At 51.9% G+C, this 15,005-nt stretch overlaps 1 protein-coding gene across 1 annotated transcript in view; it reads right to left on the bottom strand.

The window, feature by feature from the left end:
* Positions 1 to 5,101, bottom strand: part of LOC130130983 (heat shock 70 kDa protein 12B-like) — a 25,477-nt gene extending 20,376 nt beyond the window's left edge. The window contains exons 1-2 of the mRNA XM_056300845.1: positions 4,986 to 5,101; positions 3,894 to 3,964 (exon numbers count right to left, since the gene is read on the bottom strand). Of these exons, the coding sequence (XP_056156820.1) occupies positions 3,894 to 3,964; positions 4,986 to 5,101 (187 nt within the window). The remainder of the gene's footprint in view (positions 1 to 3,893; positions 3,965 to 4,985) is intronic.
* Positions 5,102 to 15,005: the final 9,904 nt, after the last annotated feature.

The raw sequence follows: 15,005 nt of genomic DNA, 5'->3' as shown, positions 1-15,005 counted from the left end.
CCGAGAGTGCAGGCATGCATTATTCATCCGGGGGGGGGGGGACCTGAGGGTGGACTGGAGGGTGAAGCCGAGTGTGGAGTTTCTCTCCAACATACAAACAAATGCACAATCAGGTGAGGGAATAACGCTCCTTTGATACGACACCCGATCTGACCTACTAACATGCTTACTCGGTTCCTCATCTCTCCTCTGCCTCTCGCTTAACGCCCCTCCCAAGAAGATCCCCAGCAATTTCGGAGTCTTTCCTCCATTTTTGATCTTTTTTTTTGTAGTTGAAACACTTAGCCTAGTTAGCTAGTCTTTTATCCGGTGCCAATTAGCCAGCGATTAATGAATTATTGAGAAACGGGAAGGGGGGGGATTAAATTTTAATGTGGATCTGAGAGGGGATAGTTGTAGTTACAAGTCACCGCGAGCGGCGAGCGAGAAAACGCCCACCCTCGCCAGCCGTTTACAATAATCTACAGTCGTTTATTGAAGGGGGCAAAAGGGGGGGGGGACAGGATAGGGAGAGAGAGAGAGGAAATTGGATATAGGAAGGCAGCTTGGATGGCTAAAATGGCTTTGGCTCTTTGGGCTTCAAAGACGCTGTGAAAAAAAAATAAAAAAAACTTCACAAAACCACACACAGTATGATAATAAGCATAGCATCCAAATCACACATTCCCTCCCTGTGAGTCACTCACTCCAGTTGGGTTGCTGCTGTTATGTGTGTGTCTGTGTGTGTGTGTGTGTGTGTGTGTGTGTGTGTGTGTGTGTGTTGTGTGTGTGTGCCTTTTCTGTGTGTCTGTCCACTGTATCCGCCATGACCTACAACATATATTTCTTCCCCGTGTAGATGTTGGGGTACGGGTCGAATGCTACACCTCCCCACCCCCCCACCCCAGCACCCATTTCCACCCCTCAACACCCCCCCCAACCGCCGCCACCTTCGCCCGGACCATAATGTAAGATTCGATCTTTCATTAGGGCGGCTGTGTAAGGCCGCTAATAGGAGATGCTGAGATAAGGATAATGTATGTCTGGGGGAATCTCCTTCCCAAGGTGATCGTTCCGGTTCAATTCTCCTTTCCTCGAGCAGAACCTGTATTGGCACTTGAGACTTAACCGCTATTGATTTACTTAGGGTTAGGACTGGCCCCCCACCGCCACTTCACTCTCCCACGTTTACCAGTCCTCCTCCTCCTCTCTCTCTCTCTCTCTCTCTCTCTCTCTCTCTGAGTAACCATCACCTACTGCCTTCTTGTTCCTGTCTTTGTCTATATCCACATCTCCCTCTCTCTTAAAGCATTCTCCTTCCACCTGCCCGTTTTAAGGACTCACCTCGTTGTTGTGGCGAATGAGGGGCTGGATAAAACACTCGGCTAACCACCCTGCACCCAACCACCACCGAGGTCCGTTTTAAAATAAAAGACACTTTTGCAGGTTTGCATTGGGTTTGCATCACGTTTTATATTTGCCCAAAACGTGGGGGCCAACTGATCAAACTGTACACGCCATAAAACAACCGTCGTCAGTGGACGGCCGGTGGTGCTATTGGGTGGGCGGGGCTAACAAACGCATTAGATGCACCAATAGGTTCACGCTGCAGCAACGAGCAGCATCACATCCGAGACACCAAGTTACAGCAACGACTTTATATACCGTGTTATATAGTGTAACCGGTTATTTTCTTGCCCGGTGCGGGATTCGATACGAGGCGTACTGCACCACAAGGCGACGTCACTAACCGCTCGGCTAAAGGGGTCAGACCCGTTAGCTAGGGGCTAACGGGTCTTATTTAGTAGTTTACACTAGCAAGCGCTCCACAAACACTACAGGGAAGTACCCACAAGAATGGCCTGATGCCCAAAAACTGCCTGTATCCATCTTTCTCTCGCACACACACATACACACATTTCCTAATTTCGTCGGATAAATGTTTCAAATCCACAACTCCTTGTTGGGTCCAAGCCTTGTCTCTCCTTCAAAAAAAGCTAGCGCAGGGGAAAGAGAAAAGGGAATTCTTGGCTACACTTGCCGTTAGCCGCTCCTTTCGTTTAAAACCGAGTAACACAAACTTACGATTTTGTCGTTTGTCCTGCGGTGTTTATTCGAACATAGTTTGGGACGATGGTCCCCCGTCTCTTCACTTCCATGTTTTCTTCCAAAGACGTCGAAAAAAAAAAAGGGACGATAAACTCGTAAATGGTGCCTTGCGCTCGCCTTCACCTCCCCGCTCACCCCGCTGTACGCAACGTCACTCTGTACGTTGGCTGTCATTGGTCAAAAAGTCTCGTAAGTACGTCACTCTGTACGTCCGCTGTCATTGGTCAAAAGTCTCGTAAGTACGTCACTCTGTACGTCCGCTGTCATTAGTCAAAAGTCTCAGTACGTAACGTCCCTCTGTACGTCCGCTGTCATTGGTCAAAAGTCTCAGTACGCGACGTCACTCTGTACGTCCGCTGTCATTGGTCAAAAGTCAAGCAAATCAAGGGGGCGTGGCATGACGGCTGTCACTCACTCACGTCCGAAGACGAATGGAAAACTGATGCTACTGTGTTTGGGCTGTAAAAATTAAGCCTATTTAGATATTTCCTGCGTTTTTTCTTGTGACTATTTGGTGCTGCTGCTGCTCTAGGTTCCACCAACATTTAAAACGATCTGTTCTAAGGGGTTTTTTTAAACAATAATTTTCTCATCTTGATTGTAAAAGATAGGCAAGGCTTAGCCCTGTTAGTTCATTTATACCAGCCACCTTGTTAAACATGCACATCTGTGCATGTTTAACAAGGTGGGTTCAAAAACGTTGCCGTTTTCAATAAAAAGATGGCTAAAAGCGGGTTTACGCAGGTTTAGGTTCAGCTACATCCCTGTCACTCCAGCCAAGTCTCTCCTCGTGCGTCAGCAGCGGTTAATTTTGCAGTGTAATTAGCCACTGGGTGTGACACATGTTTCCAATTTGTTGGGAGCGACAAAGAAAGACGGAGATGGGGGCAGGCACGGCGAAAAGGAGGAGAGAAGAGGACGGAGAGTGGGTCGGTGGGAGGGAGAGGCAGGAAAGAAGCCGGCAGGTGGGGCGGAAATAGAGGCGGTAGAAAGAAAGAGAGGTGGGATGAAAAATAGATTGGAGCGATGGAGACGGAGGAGGTAGAAGTCAAGGGAAGGTGCAGGTGCACAGCTTTCAGTTCAAAGCAGCACATCTAGTCGAGGTCTACAGGGGTTAACAATGTGCACGTCCATTTTGCTGCACAGCCGAGACGTGAACCATGTATGCACCCCTGCACCTGACTGATACAGCCTCAACTGCCTCTTCTGCTTACCCCCTCAGCCCTTTACAGAAGAACAAAACACGTGTGTTTGCCCAGAAGTAGTCTTCAGAGATATCCATCATTCAATCACATATGCCTTCGAAATATTCTTCAGCCCGGAGCACGGATTTAGCCTTTCCTGGTGGATATGAGATGAGACTAGTACACCGCTAGTGTCATTTGGGGGCCCATTAGAACCAGGCTGATGAGGATGTGTGTGAAGGCCTTTAGCCACGCATGGAAAAATAATTAGACTGACACCAAATTTGGTGCAATAAGCCTGGAAGATAAAACGGCTCTTCTTGCCCTTTCAAGATTACCTACATGAGTGTGCAATTTTGGAATTAGTAAGGAGAGCCAGACCTGGCGTCAAAGCCAACCACCCTGTTCACTGCATGGCCCACACGATGCACCTTTTACACACAACATGCACACGCACACGCGCATGTACACGGACACCACACACGCACGCACACAAACAGCAGACAGTTGCACCAAATCACCTGCAAGGCCTCAAGGACCCTCACAGTTAGCTTCTTGGTGTAAATCATCCTTCCATGCCCACATCTTACACCCCACCGAGTGAATCCACCCACCGCTGACAAAAGGCCTCATTAACGGTGGCTTGCCTGCGGTGGGTCGACAATGGAGTCCCATCTCTCCGTCTGTCCCATCTGCGGACGGGAGAGGGGTCAGGGGGGAAAGTCCGGGTATGTCGTAGACTGGCACATGGGCGCATTAAAAACCTATTTGTCTCTGAAAAAAAAAGAAGAAAAAAAAAACCCTGGGCAACACTAATGGCCCCACATAACCCACATACAGGCGGCCCTGCTGTTCTCCAATCCCCCCTCCCCAAAACATGCCAGCGGGTGTCAATTTAGACGCACGGAAATTGGCCGAGGTGTGAGGAAAGTAGTCTGGGGTCGTTAATGACGACGGCGGAGAGGTGTTTAAAATGACATTTCCTCGGCTTAAGTGCCTCACACCTTCTCGGGAGGGGAAGAAAATGCAAATGGAGGTGGACAGGACGGGGCGGTTTGAAAAAGAGGCCTCCATACACACGGATGTGGACCCGAGGCCTACTTAAATCAAGGTCAGCACGAAACACGGCGTATGCATATCAGGCTGGGACTCGACGGTCCGGCACAGAGGGGACCGGGCCTTCCACTGGCCTGCAGCTTATGAACACTGCGTTTAACGAAACAACTCCGGGGAAACACAACACAGGCCTGCTACGCACAGGGGCCCCGTATACATCCGCCGCGGCCCCGTCCTACACAAGTGCTGCAGGAGAACTCAGATGCCCCTGCTGTGAATTGGGTCACGTCTGTCAGTTTAACTTGTGTTTATCAACAACTTCTCGAGTTTCTCCTGCGGCCCATTCCTTATTTACAGATGCGGTCGGTGGTGGACGGGGAAGGAGGGTTCCCATCTAAAACCGATAAGTTGCATCCACAAAAACGTCATTCGGTTTTCCACGCGCGCTCTCCAACTTGGGTTTCCTCCGCCCCCTGCTTTGATAATATGCCACCACACTGCGGGGGGGGGGGGGGAGAGGCATCGGGAGGGGGGGGGGCATCAAGTCAATTTACACACGACACGAAAACTCCACGGTGAGACCTGGGAACAGTGCACTTCTACACCAACCAACGAACCAACCAACCAACCAAATAAAAGCGTCGATGGGATTCTCACCTTTCGTTCAGGGAATTCCAGTAGATGGGCTCCATATTGCTGGCTGCCGTTCCCAGTAAATCCACCAAGAATATCAGCAGAATCCCCAACCCATTCCCTCCGCTTCGACACGCCATCTCAATCCCGAAATTCCCAGTATGAGCCCCCATTAAAACCAATGGGACGGGGGTTTTTTCTCCTCCCGTTTTTCCCCTCTTTTTCTTTCTGCGCTCGCTCCTGCGGGAGACTTCTCCGGCCAGAGAGGGAGGGGGGGGGGGGGACTGACTACAGGCTGCAGCCGGCCCTGGACGCGAGGCGGTCAGGCTGCGAGAGGACGGCGTGCCTCCTCGGACAGCCGCATGTAGGTGTGAGGGGAAGCCCGAGCGACCGGGGGGTGGGGTGGGGTTGGGGGGGGGGGAGAGTCGGGCTGAACGCGCGCGGGGGGGATCGGCGTCAGGGAAAGTTGGTGGATCCGCACGTCTCGAGGTGTGAGTCTCCGGCTCCTTCCGACGCTCGGCACGGCTAAAACGCCAATCCCATGACTTTCCGATTATTTTGTCGTTAGTCCCCCTTTCCACCACCCCCCCGCCTCCTCCACCTCCTCCGCCACCACCAGCACCACCGCCGCCGCCGCCGCCGAGACAATGCCTCCTACGACAGCGTGTGTGCGTGCGCGTGTGCGCGCGTGTTAGCAGCTCTCTCTCCCCCCCCCCCTCCCTTTGCACAAAGCAACCTCGGCCGAATGGACGGGTTTGGGGGGTTTCTTGTGGTGTGATCGGGAGCCGGGGAGCTGCTCCTGCCTCCTTTCGCCGGGGCCTTAATTGTCTCTCAACAAACAACGTCCCCTTGTTCTCCGCGCAGACTCTGCATGGGTTCAAATCTCGCCATTACCTTTTTTTTCCCCCCCCGGCACAAATGTATCACCCAGAGTGGACGGACCGGACGGGGGAGAAACAATGTCACAAATGAGCGAAAACGAAGAAAAAACCCCAAAAACCAAACAACAACAACAACAATCTGCCCCCAAACACAAAAACGCGAGGTTTTAAAAGGGGAGAGCTGTGACTCCTGTCCACATCTCCATCCTCATAGGGACGCGTTGATGCTCGGTGGGGGGAGCGCCACGCTCGGCTCCGCTCCGGGTTTTTTCTTTTCTTCTTCTTCTTCTTCTTCTTCTTCTTCTTCTTCTTCTTCTTCTTCTTCTTCTTTTCTTTCCTTTCTTTCTCTTGTTGCTGTTGAAACAAACGGTATTCTCCTGGCAGCAAAACCAAAAGAGGGTTTGTATATCCGCGGTTCTCCAGCAGACGGATGTCTCTCCCAGGACCCGACCCGGACCCGACGGGTAAACCAAGCGCGGGGATAAATCCAAGACTCAAGTCAGCGCGGCGGCGGGACGGACAAACAAACAAACTACATGCGTCTGTCCGGGAGGGCACGCGGACACCCGCATCTCACAGATCCGATGCCGAGAGGACGTGCGACGCAAAAGCAAAGGAGGAGGAGGAGGGGGGAGAAAAACACCCCCCCCAACAACTTGGAAGTGGCAGATGAGGATGCGGGCTGTGGAGTCGAGTCCCGGTGAGGGATGGGTGATTATCTGGTTTGGCGCATCATCGGGGATCCGGAGGAGTCGTGGGAGAGCGCGGGGGGGGGGAGGAGGAGAGAGGAGAGAGGCAAGGTCTCATCCGCGATCTTCTCCGTCTCGACTCGCGCGGCTCCAAAATCCAGCGATTTGACTGGACTCGCCTACTGCTCGCAGCGCACTGCCACACCGACCGCCTGCCTGCGAGGAGGGGGAGGGAAAGGGGGGACGAGAACGCTCGAATGAAAAAATCCCCATCTTCCGACTGGCGGGCGCGCTACCGGAGCGGGATTCTTTCAGCCTTCTCTTTTTTTTTTCTTTTTTTTTCTTTCGGGGCGGTTCGAGTCCTTCTCAGCACCCCTGTGTGTGTGTCTCTCTCTCGCTCCTCTCTCTCTCCTCGTCTCTCTCTCTCTCTCTCTCTTCTCTCTCTCTCTCTCTCTCTCTCTCTCTCTCTAGCTCTCTTTCCTCGCTCTCTCGCTCTCTTTCTCGCTCTCTCTCTCTTTCGCTCTGTCTCTCTCTCTCTCTCTCTCGCTCTCTCTCTCTCCCTCTCTCTCTCTCTCTCTCTCTCTCTCTCTCTCTCTCTCTCTCTCTCTCTCTCTCTCTCGCTCTCTCTCTCTCTCTCTCTCGCTCTCTCTCGCTCTCTCTCTCTCTCTCGCTCTCTCTCTCGCTGTGTGTGTGTGTGTGTGTGTGTGTGTGTGTGTGTGTGTGTGTGTGTGTGTGTCCCCTCTGTGTGTGTGTGTGTGTCCCCCTCTGTGTGTGTGTGTGTGTGTGTGTGTGTGTGTGTGTGTGTGTGTGTGTGGTAGCCTACAGAGTCTCTGGGCCCCCTAGACGAGACACGCAGGGAAACTCAGACCCCCGGACTCCCCATCGCTTTATTCTGCTTCTTTCAAACGTACAGTCGACCCCCCCCCCCCCCCACACACACACACACACAATTCGCCGCTGTGGGACCTGTTCTGACAAAAGGAGCAACAGCGCCCCCAATGCACCGAGTTGGTATCGCACCCTGGTACCTTCTGGTGATGTATCACTCAATCTACGTGGATGGATTAGGCTACTGAATGGGCCCTGCCAGGCACAGACCCAGGGCCCCTCGGGGTCACGGAGGCCCGTTATAATGTCCCAAAGAGCCAGGCAAACCAGAAAGAAAACACCCTTCTTCTTCAGGTGCAGATTCAAAGAAATCAAAGTGGAGGCCGGGAAGTAGGACTCGCACACTAAATTTAACGCTTCAAACAGATTTATTCCGGCACGGTTAACATTTCAATTTAACCAGACCTCGGCAGCCCCAGTGTTTAGGCGACACGTGCTCCAATTTGTTTTGGAGAATTTTTGGGGGCCCTGAAGCCAGGGCCCATGCACTTGGTCATTATTAACTTTTAATTTCTCACTGCCGAGTAGAAGGACTCAGTCATTCATATCAGCAACAGTGTGTATCCTTTTTTTTAAGAAGTCCTTGTTAATGTCAAAAGCTGCTTTAACTGAGCTCTTCTCTGTAGTCGAGAGGGGTGTGTGTTTTGTCAACGTGCCGTTAGCTTTCATGAAGTGTACCTGTGCTGCGGGGGGTGCCAGGTGTGCTGTGGGGGTGCCAGGTGTGCCGTGGGGGGTGCCATTGTCTCTTCATCCGTCCATGCCACGCTTCGTTACTGGAACCTGGATTTAGAAACAGGTCTTACAGCAAAAATATATTCACCATCAACTGTTTGCACGCTACACTTATTTTATGGTCACACATACACACTCACACACATGTGAAGGACAACCCAATTCTACCGTCTAGACAAAAGGACTACTTTCTCTAAGTGGGTCGACACGGCCCCACGCCCCCACCCCCCCCCCCCCCACCGACGCTCCTCGACCTGCCTGACATATTTGTGGAAGTATGGCCTAAGTCCCCCGCTTCCAACACTAAGACTTCAAAGTGGCGGGCTCAGCTTGATGAAGTGCAGGACAGCCTAGGTGACATGACCGCTGAGGGCCACACACAACAGTGGTTTACACTGGGGCCCTAGTCGCCAAAGAACCCCCCCCACACACACACACACACACACACACACACACACACACACTCACACATTATTTTTTCCCCCCTCTATCTCGGTCACACACAGTAATGTAACCCAGATAGATGAAAATGGCCTGTCAAAACTTTGGCTGCACTGCCCCCATGTGGTCATTAGTGAGACACGTAACAGCTGGTCTGTCAGGAGAACGGTGGCGGTGGGTTGCCTGCAAGGGTTCAAACACTTTTCAAAGTACTGGTTTCTCTCTCTCTCTCTCTCTCTCTCTCCTCTCTCTCTCTCTCTCTCTCCTCTCTCTCTCTCTCTCTCTCTCTCTCTATTTTTTTTAATTTAATGCTTTTTAATTTTGAATGAGTTGGCGCTACAGGAGGCCGACCTGAGGCACAGACAGACAGAGAAAAGAGGACGAATAGAAGGGGAAAAAAAAGAAAGAAGGAATGACGTCGCTTTGAATCCTTTGGCCTACAATCTACCCTGACCGGCGTCACTTTGCGTACTGATGACATCACCAACCTGCGCCGGCGTCTCAGTGTCGCCTCCTTCCCCAAACTCAGCCCGCTGGGTTTAAATCAGAGAAGACCCGTCACCCTAATGCACAGTAAGTGTCTGCAACAGGGGGGGGGGGGGCTCGACAGCGGGCAGGAAACTAGTGTCTCACTCCAGCTCCAGATCGGTTTAATTGGGTTTAATCGGGGTCAAAGGTCAGCCTCTCCCGCCATCGCAGCATCAACGCTGCCCCCAGAGAAGGTGACTGCGGGGAGTGCAACATAAATCAGACCAAAGCATGAGCAATTACCTCTGTGCTCCTGCAGCCATGTTGTCTCCTAGAACTCTAATTATATTCCCCGGTGAGGTCCAGAGGAGGACCCCGCCACGGCAACACAGAACTTTCAAGAGAGATAACGCGGACAACAAAACAGAACAACATGGGCAGAGTAAAGAAGGAAAGCAGCGGTGTCCCCTAAGCTGACCCCAGCAGGCGTTGGCAGGGCGGATGACAGCTAAATGCAGGAGGGTTTTAGAGGCAGCAGCCGCTCAGAGGTGGGGCTGTCTGGGAAGGCGGTCCGTCTGTTCCGTCCGTGTGTGTTTATGTGTTAAAATGGGGGAGGGGGGGGGGTTCTGAGTGCGCATGGATTTGTTTGAGTTTGTGTGTCAGCAGAATAGATGGATAGGTTGAGCGTGCCTATTAACATACACAGTTCAGCTGTTGTGTGTGTGGGTGTGTGTGTGTGTGTGGGTGTGTGGGGGTGGGCAAGAGAGAGAAACAGGGAAAAATAATGGGGCAAAGAAGGATAGGTGAAGACATAAAGAGAGACATGGACATTAAAAACCCAGACAGGTGCGGGGACGGGGAGAGCGAGAGAAAGAGAGTTACAAAGAGCGACGGAGACGGAGAGCGTGTCTGGTTCGGCCTTTCTGGCTGATGTGCTGCTGTTTAGTAGTGTTCATTTATTTATGCCGACCTCATTAAGTGCAATGACCTTCAACTCCGCTCTCACGCCACATCTTTTCCCCGCTGAGACTCTGACCACAGTCTGCTCCAGATCCTAGTACGTACACACACACACACACACCACACACACACACACACACACACACACACACACACACACACACACACACACACACACACACACACACACACACACACACACACACCTCTGCCTCTATCAAACACCTCCTCGCATCCTCCAGAGACACACAGAGAGAGAGACAAAAACAGAGACAGAGAGGGAGACAGAGAGAGTGAGAGAGACACACACAGAGGGAGAGACAGACACACACACACACACACACACACACACAACACACACACACACACACACACACACACACACAGAGGGAGAGACACAGAAAGAGGGAGAGAAAGAAAGAGAGAAAGAGAGAGAGAGAGAGAGTGTTATGGGGAAGGACAGAGAATGAGTCCTTGAGATGGAGAGAGAAAAGTAAAGAGAGCATTAGAGACAGCGATAGAGAGCACCCCGGGAGAGAGGAGGAGGAGGCTGTGGTGTGTACTGATGTATGGAATTTATAAAATGAACTCGACAATACTGCATTAGTAAACATTATGTACTTGACAGGTCAGCACTCTCTCTCTCTCTCCTGCTCTCTCTCTCTCTCCTGCTCTCTCCTGCTCTCTCTCTTGCTCACACACACACACACACACACACACCCTCCTGGCAACGGCTTTCTGTGCATATTCATCTCTCCGTCTGTTCCCGTCTTCGCCTCAGCCCTCATCAGCCCTCCTCTGTGTCCCTCCTGATCTCCTCCTCCCTCTCTCACAGCTCCTTCAACCTGGTCCGCTGCTTTGACTAGGCCTCCGACTGTCTGCACCTCCCTACACCCCCCCCCCCGCTTTCCGCTCACTATAAAATGGGAGGGGGGGTGGGGTGGGTAGGGGGGGAGCAGAAGGAGGTAAAATGTTGTTGATTGGCTCAGAAACGATGGAGGCAGAGATAAAAGGGCGGAGCCGGAGGATGGAGGGATGCAAAAGCTGAGCGGCCTGCACAGCGAAACACACCGTCCCCGTCGCCCGGGGGCAGGTGAGGATGAGCGTAGATGGCTTTGCCCTCTCCTCCCAAGAGTGCAATTACACCGGCGATTACCTCCTCACGAGCCTCCCTCCACCACCTCCTCACCCCTGCCCGCCCCCCTAAGCCGCTCAAACCGCACAGTTGATCTGTCACGGTGCCGGGGCCAGGATACCGGGCTGCTTAATGCACCTTCGGCCGGGGCCCCCCCCCCCCCCCCCGCCTTCATGATAGCCAGCCACAGACACTTGCCAGAGGGAATGCGCGTGAAGCGGGGGGGGGTGGTGACGGGGAGGGGAGGTGGGTGAGAGAGATGAGAGCGGGAGAGGAGTAGAGTTGCCTAGCACACATTTTCAGTAGATATTCTATATGTATGAGGGTCTCTATGACCCTCAGAGACGCGTTGATACCCAGCTGCCCCCTGCATTACAGTGGCGGTGGAGCACAGGGGGCAAACAGTTGCACAGATGGGAAACATCCCCCGCTTCCTGGAATACCTGTCAGGGTAGGAAACCAACAGTGTGTGTGTGTGTGTGGGGGGGGTGAGGTGGGGGTGGGGGGGGTGAGGTTTGAGAACCCTTGCTCCTCGTCTTCTCCCCTCCCCCTCCTACTTCGGCATAATGTGTTTTAACATCCTGCGTATTCTTTATGTTCGGCACCCCACCAAGCCAACCCCCCCCCCCCCGGTGCTAACTGGCCGTGCGTCTGAAATCACAGCTGAACAATAACACCCGGGAACCTGAATGCTGCGATACGACACCTCCTCACGCTGCAAGGCTACGCTCCGCTTGGCTGTGTGTGTGTGTGTGTGTGTGTGTGTGTGTGTGTGTGTGTGTGTGTGTGTGTGTGTGTGTGTGTGTGTGTGTGTAACTACGTGTGCGTCCGTCTACACGTCTGCCTGTGTGTTTATCAAGATTTTTTTTTTAAATGTGGGTCAGGGAAGTGTGCTCGAATGAGGAGTCTAGGCTTGGTGGGATGCTCAAATACCACACAACAAGGGCAAAAGTTTTAATAGAAGTCAAACGTGATCTGCAGAGTAAAGAGAAGAAATAAAACGTGACGTGAACGTGTGTCTGTTCGGCTGATGTTGTGTGTGGTGACTTAAGATTGCTGGATCCCCGCATGCAGAAATTTGGTGCAATTACCTGACAATGTCAATGAGGTTCACAACTGCACACCGTAGTGGGGGGGGGGGATGATGGGGTATCTGTGCAGAGTGCAAAAGGAAGAAATAACACTGCCACTAAACCTGCATGCAGCTTCATGGCACTAGTATATACTCAGTATAGTGTGTGTGTGTGTGTGTGTGTGTGTGTGTGTGTGTGTGTGTGTGTGTGTGTGTGTGTGTGTGTGTGTGTGTGTGTGTGTATGTGTGTCCTCCCGCATCTGGAGTGAATAGAACGAGATCAGGGTGAAGTCAAACCTCCGCTCGTGTTCTGCTCCTTTGCGCTCGGAGCGGGCGGAGGAATATATGCGTTGCTGAACGAGTGCCAATTATTTTCCCTTCTAATGTAAACCAGAGAAACGGGGACGTGTCAATCATCGCCGCAGTCCTTTTGGAATGGAAATGGGACGCGTTCACACAGTGGGAACTCGGCTTCTTCTTCTTCTTCTTCTTTTTTTTCGGCGGTGGATGAAATGGAAGTAGCAAAAATATCACTTGGGTGTGTTGCGTGCGGAATCAGGCTCCGTGAGAACAGACTCCCGTTATCTGAACCCTTAGACTTCAGAACCAACAAGTCTGACGATAATGACGTGACACACAGAGAGGGAGAGAGAGAGAGAGAGAGAGAGAGAGAGAGAGAGAGAGAGAGAATGTGGAGATGCAAAAATAACATGAAACTGACTGCAAAGGGTTCTGAAAAGCGCAGTAAATGCAACTTGATTGATTGATTGATTGATTGATTGATTGATTGACTGGTACGTGGACTAGAAAATGGTGTTGGCGTGAACCGCCGTTTTTGGAAGGTAGACTTTCATCACCAGTTTCAGTGCTTGTGCAGCCAAGTTGGGGTTCTAGGAAGGTTCCCCTCCACACTCCAGCGACAAGGAAGTGCTCTGAATATGGCTAAAACATACAGGCTACTGTCCTCCTTTTGGAAACAGCTGTCCTGAGAGCGAGCGTGTGTGTGCGTGTGTGTGCGTGTGAGAGAGAGAGCGAGAGAGAGAGCGAGACCCCTCTCTTCTCGTGACCCCGGTCTAACCCAGTCGGTGTGGGTTGTGAATGGGTGGCGGATCTGTGGGGATATTAATCAGAGAAGCCCCCCCCACCCCCCACCCCCCCAAAAAAAAGCTCCCTTGCAATAACTGCTCATCCCGGCTGGTCTCAGATAAGTGAGCTGCGCGTGCAGGTGGCGGCCTATTAGTCCCCAGCCCCTCGCGGGAAACGGTGACGTATCAGTCCTGCTAGCGGCGTTGCGGAGCCAGGTCGGAGCGAAGCTTCGTAATCTGGCGCCAAGCGAACACATTAATAATGGCCTCCGAGTGAAAGGGCAAAGCCGTTTGATATTTCATGAAATGTCATCCATGACAGCCCACGTGGGTGGCAGGAAGTCCTCCCTCCCTCCGCTTCAACGCGGCGACGGGACGCGAAGCTGAAACGCTGTCTAGACGTTTAGCATTTCTCGTTTCAGAGCTAGCCGCGTGTCGCCGCTCTCCCCCATGCTAATTTAGCCAGGGTCAAGACCATCGAGTGTCTGCTTGAGTGCTCCCCCCCGCGATTTAGAGATCCGGCAGGCAGGCAGGCGCCCATTTGAATAATTGTTTTCAAATGTCTTTCTAAGATCCGAGATGCCATCGCTTGTTATTCCTTACGTGACCAGTCCCCGGCGGGGGGGGGGCGTATGCGCATGCGCGTGGCTGCGTTTAATGGAAGGCACTTATGCAAGGCCACGGACGATCACTCGGGAAGTAACGTGAACGGACGCGGAGGACGCGACGCCTCACGTGTGTGTGTGTGGGGGGCTCATGAAACTGCACGGGCGGAGAGACTCGCGTTGAAGCTTCCCCTTTGACCGGTGGTACCTGCCACGCTGCCTGCCGCCTGTGTATGCGAGCACTACCGGTTCGTATCTGCGAGATGGGACAGAAGGTGACGGCTAGTGGGGGTGGTGGGGGGGGTTAGGGTTAAGGTTAGGGTTACATAAAGAGTAAACCTACAGGACGTCCAACCTGTTGATGTAGGCCTCGCTGGGTAGATGGTGCGATCCAGATCAATTATATAGCACTCTTCTCTCTTAGAGGTTAACTATCGTGGCGAATTCTACCAGAGTGTTCCTGCTCCAAGTTCATTTGCATATTACCCACGATGCAACTGAAGCGTCGCTGTTTTGGTTATGTTGTGGGATAGTGAACTTGTTAAAAACGGGCATATCTGTTACAGATAGCGGGGATGTGGTGGAGGGGAATGGGGACGTTGTGAGAGAAGTTGTATTAGACAGCATGCTATTTCCCACCATGAGGGTAAAGAGTAGGCAAATAGATGAGGTCGCTTCTGCGGCCGAGACCAATACAAACTTGTGTGTGTTGACTGGCGTGCGATTATTAAAAGGCTTGTTTGTTAACTCTGAAAGGTTTGCTGAGAAGTCCGTTGTTTGACCACGTCACAATATAACGTTTGCAGTCTCTGTGAATACTGCATACATTACCTACTATTATACTCACATTCTCTATCAAGCACACTTTCTATTGTGCAGATTTTCTTTATCTTGCACTTTGCACAAAGATGGCTGTTACTCCCCATGCTAGGCTCCCTTCAATATTCTAGATACAGACTGCCTTTGTAGATGTTAACATTTTTATTTTGTCGGTACTCTGATTATTTGTCCTTCCTACTTTTAGAACAGCCTCTTTTCTTTTTTCTTTTTTTTTTTAAATGAGTGTCACATGAAGTTAAATATCTCAC

The sequence above is a fragment of the Lampris incognitus genome, chromosome 20, assembly GCF_029633865.1.
Source record: "Lampris incognitus isolate fLamInc1 chromosome 20, fLamInc1.hap2, whole genome shotgun sequence".
Taxonomy (NCBI): Eukaryota; Metazoa; Chordata; class Actinopteri; order Lampriformes; family Lampridae; genus Lampris; species Lampris incognitus.
Note: the sequence above shows the minus strand (reverse complement) of the source record. Positions and strands in the feature narration are given on the sequence as shown.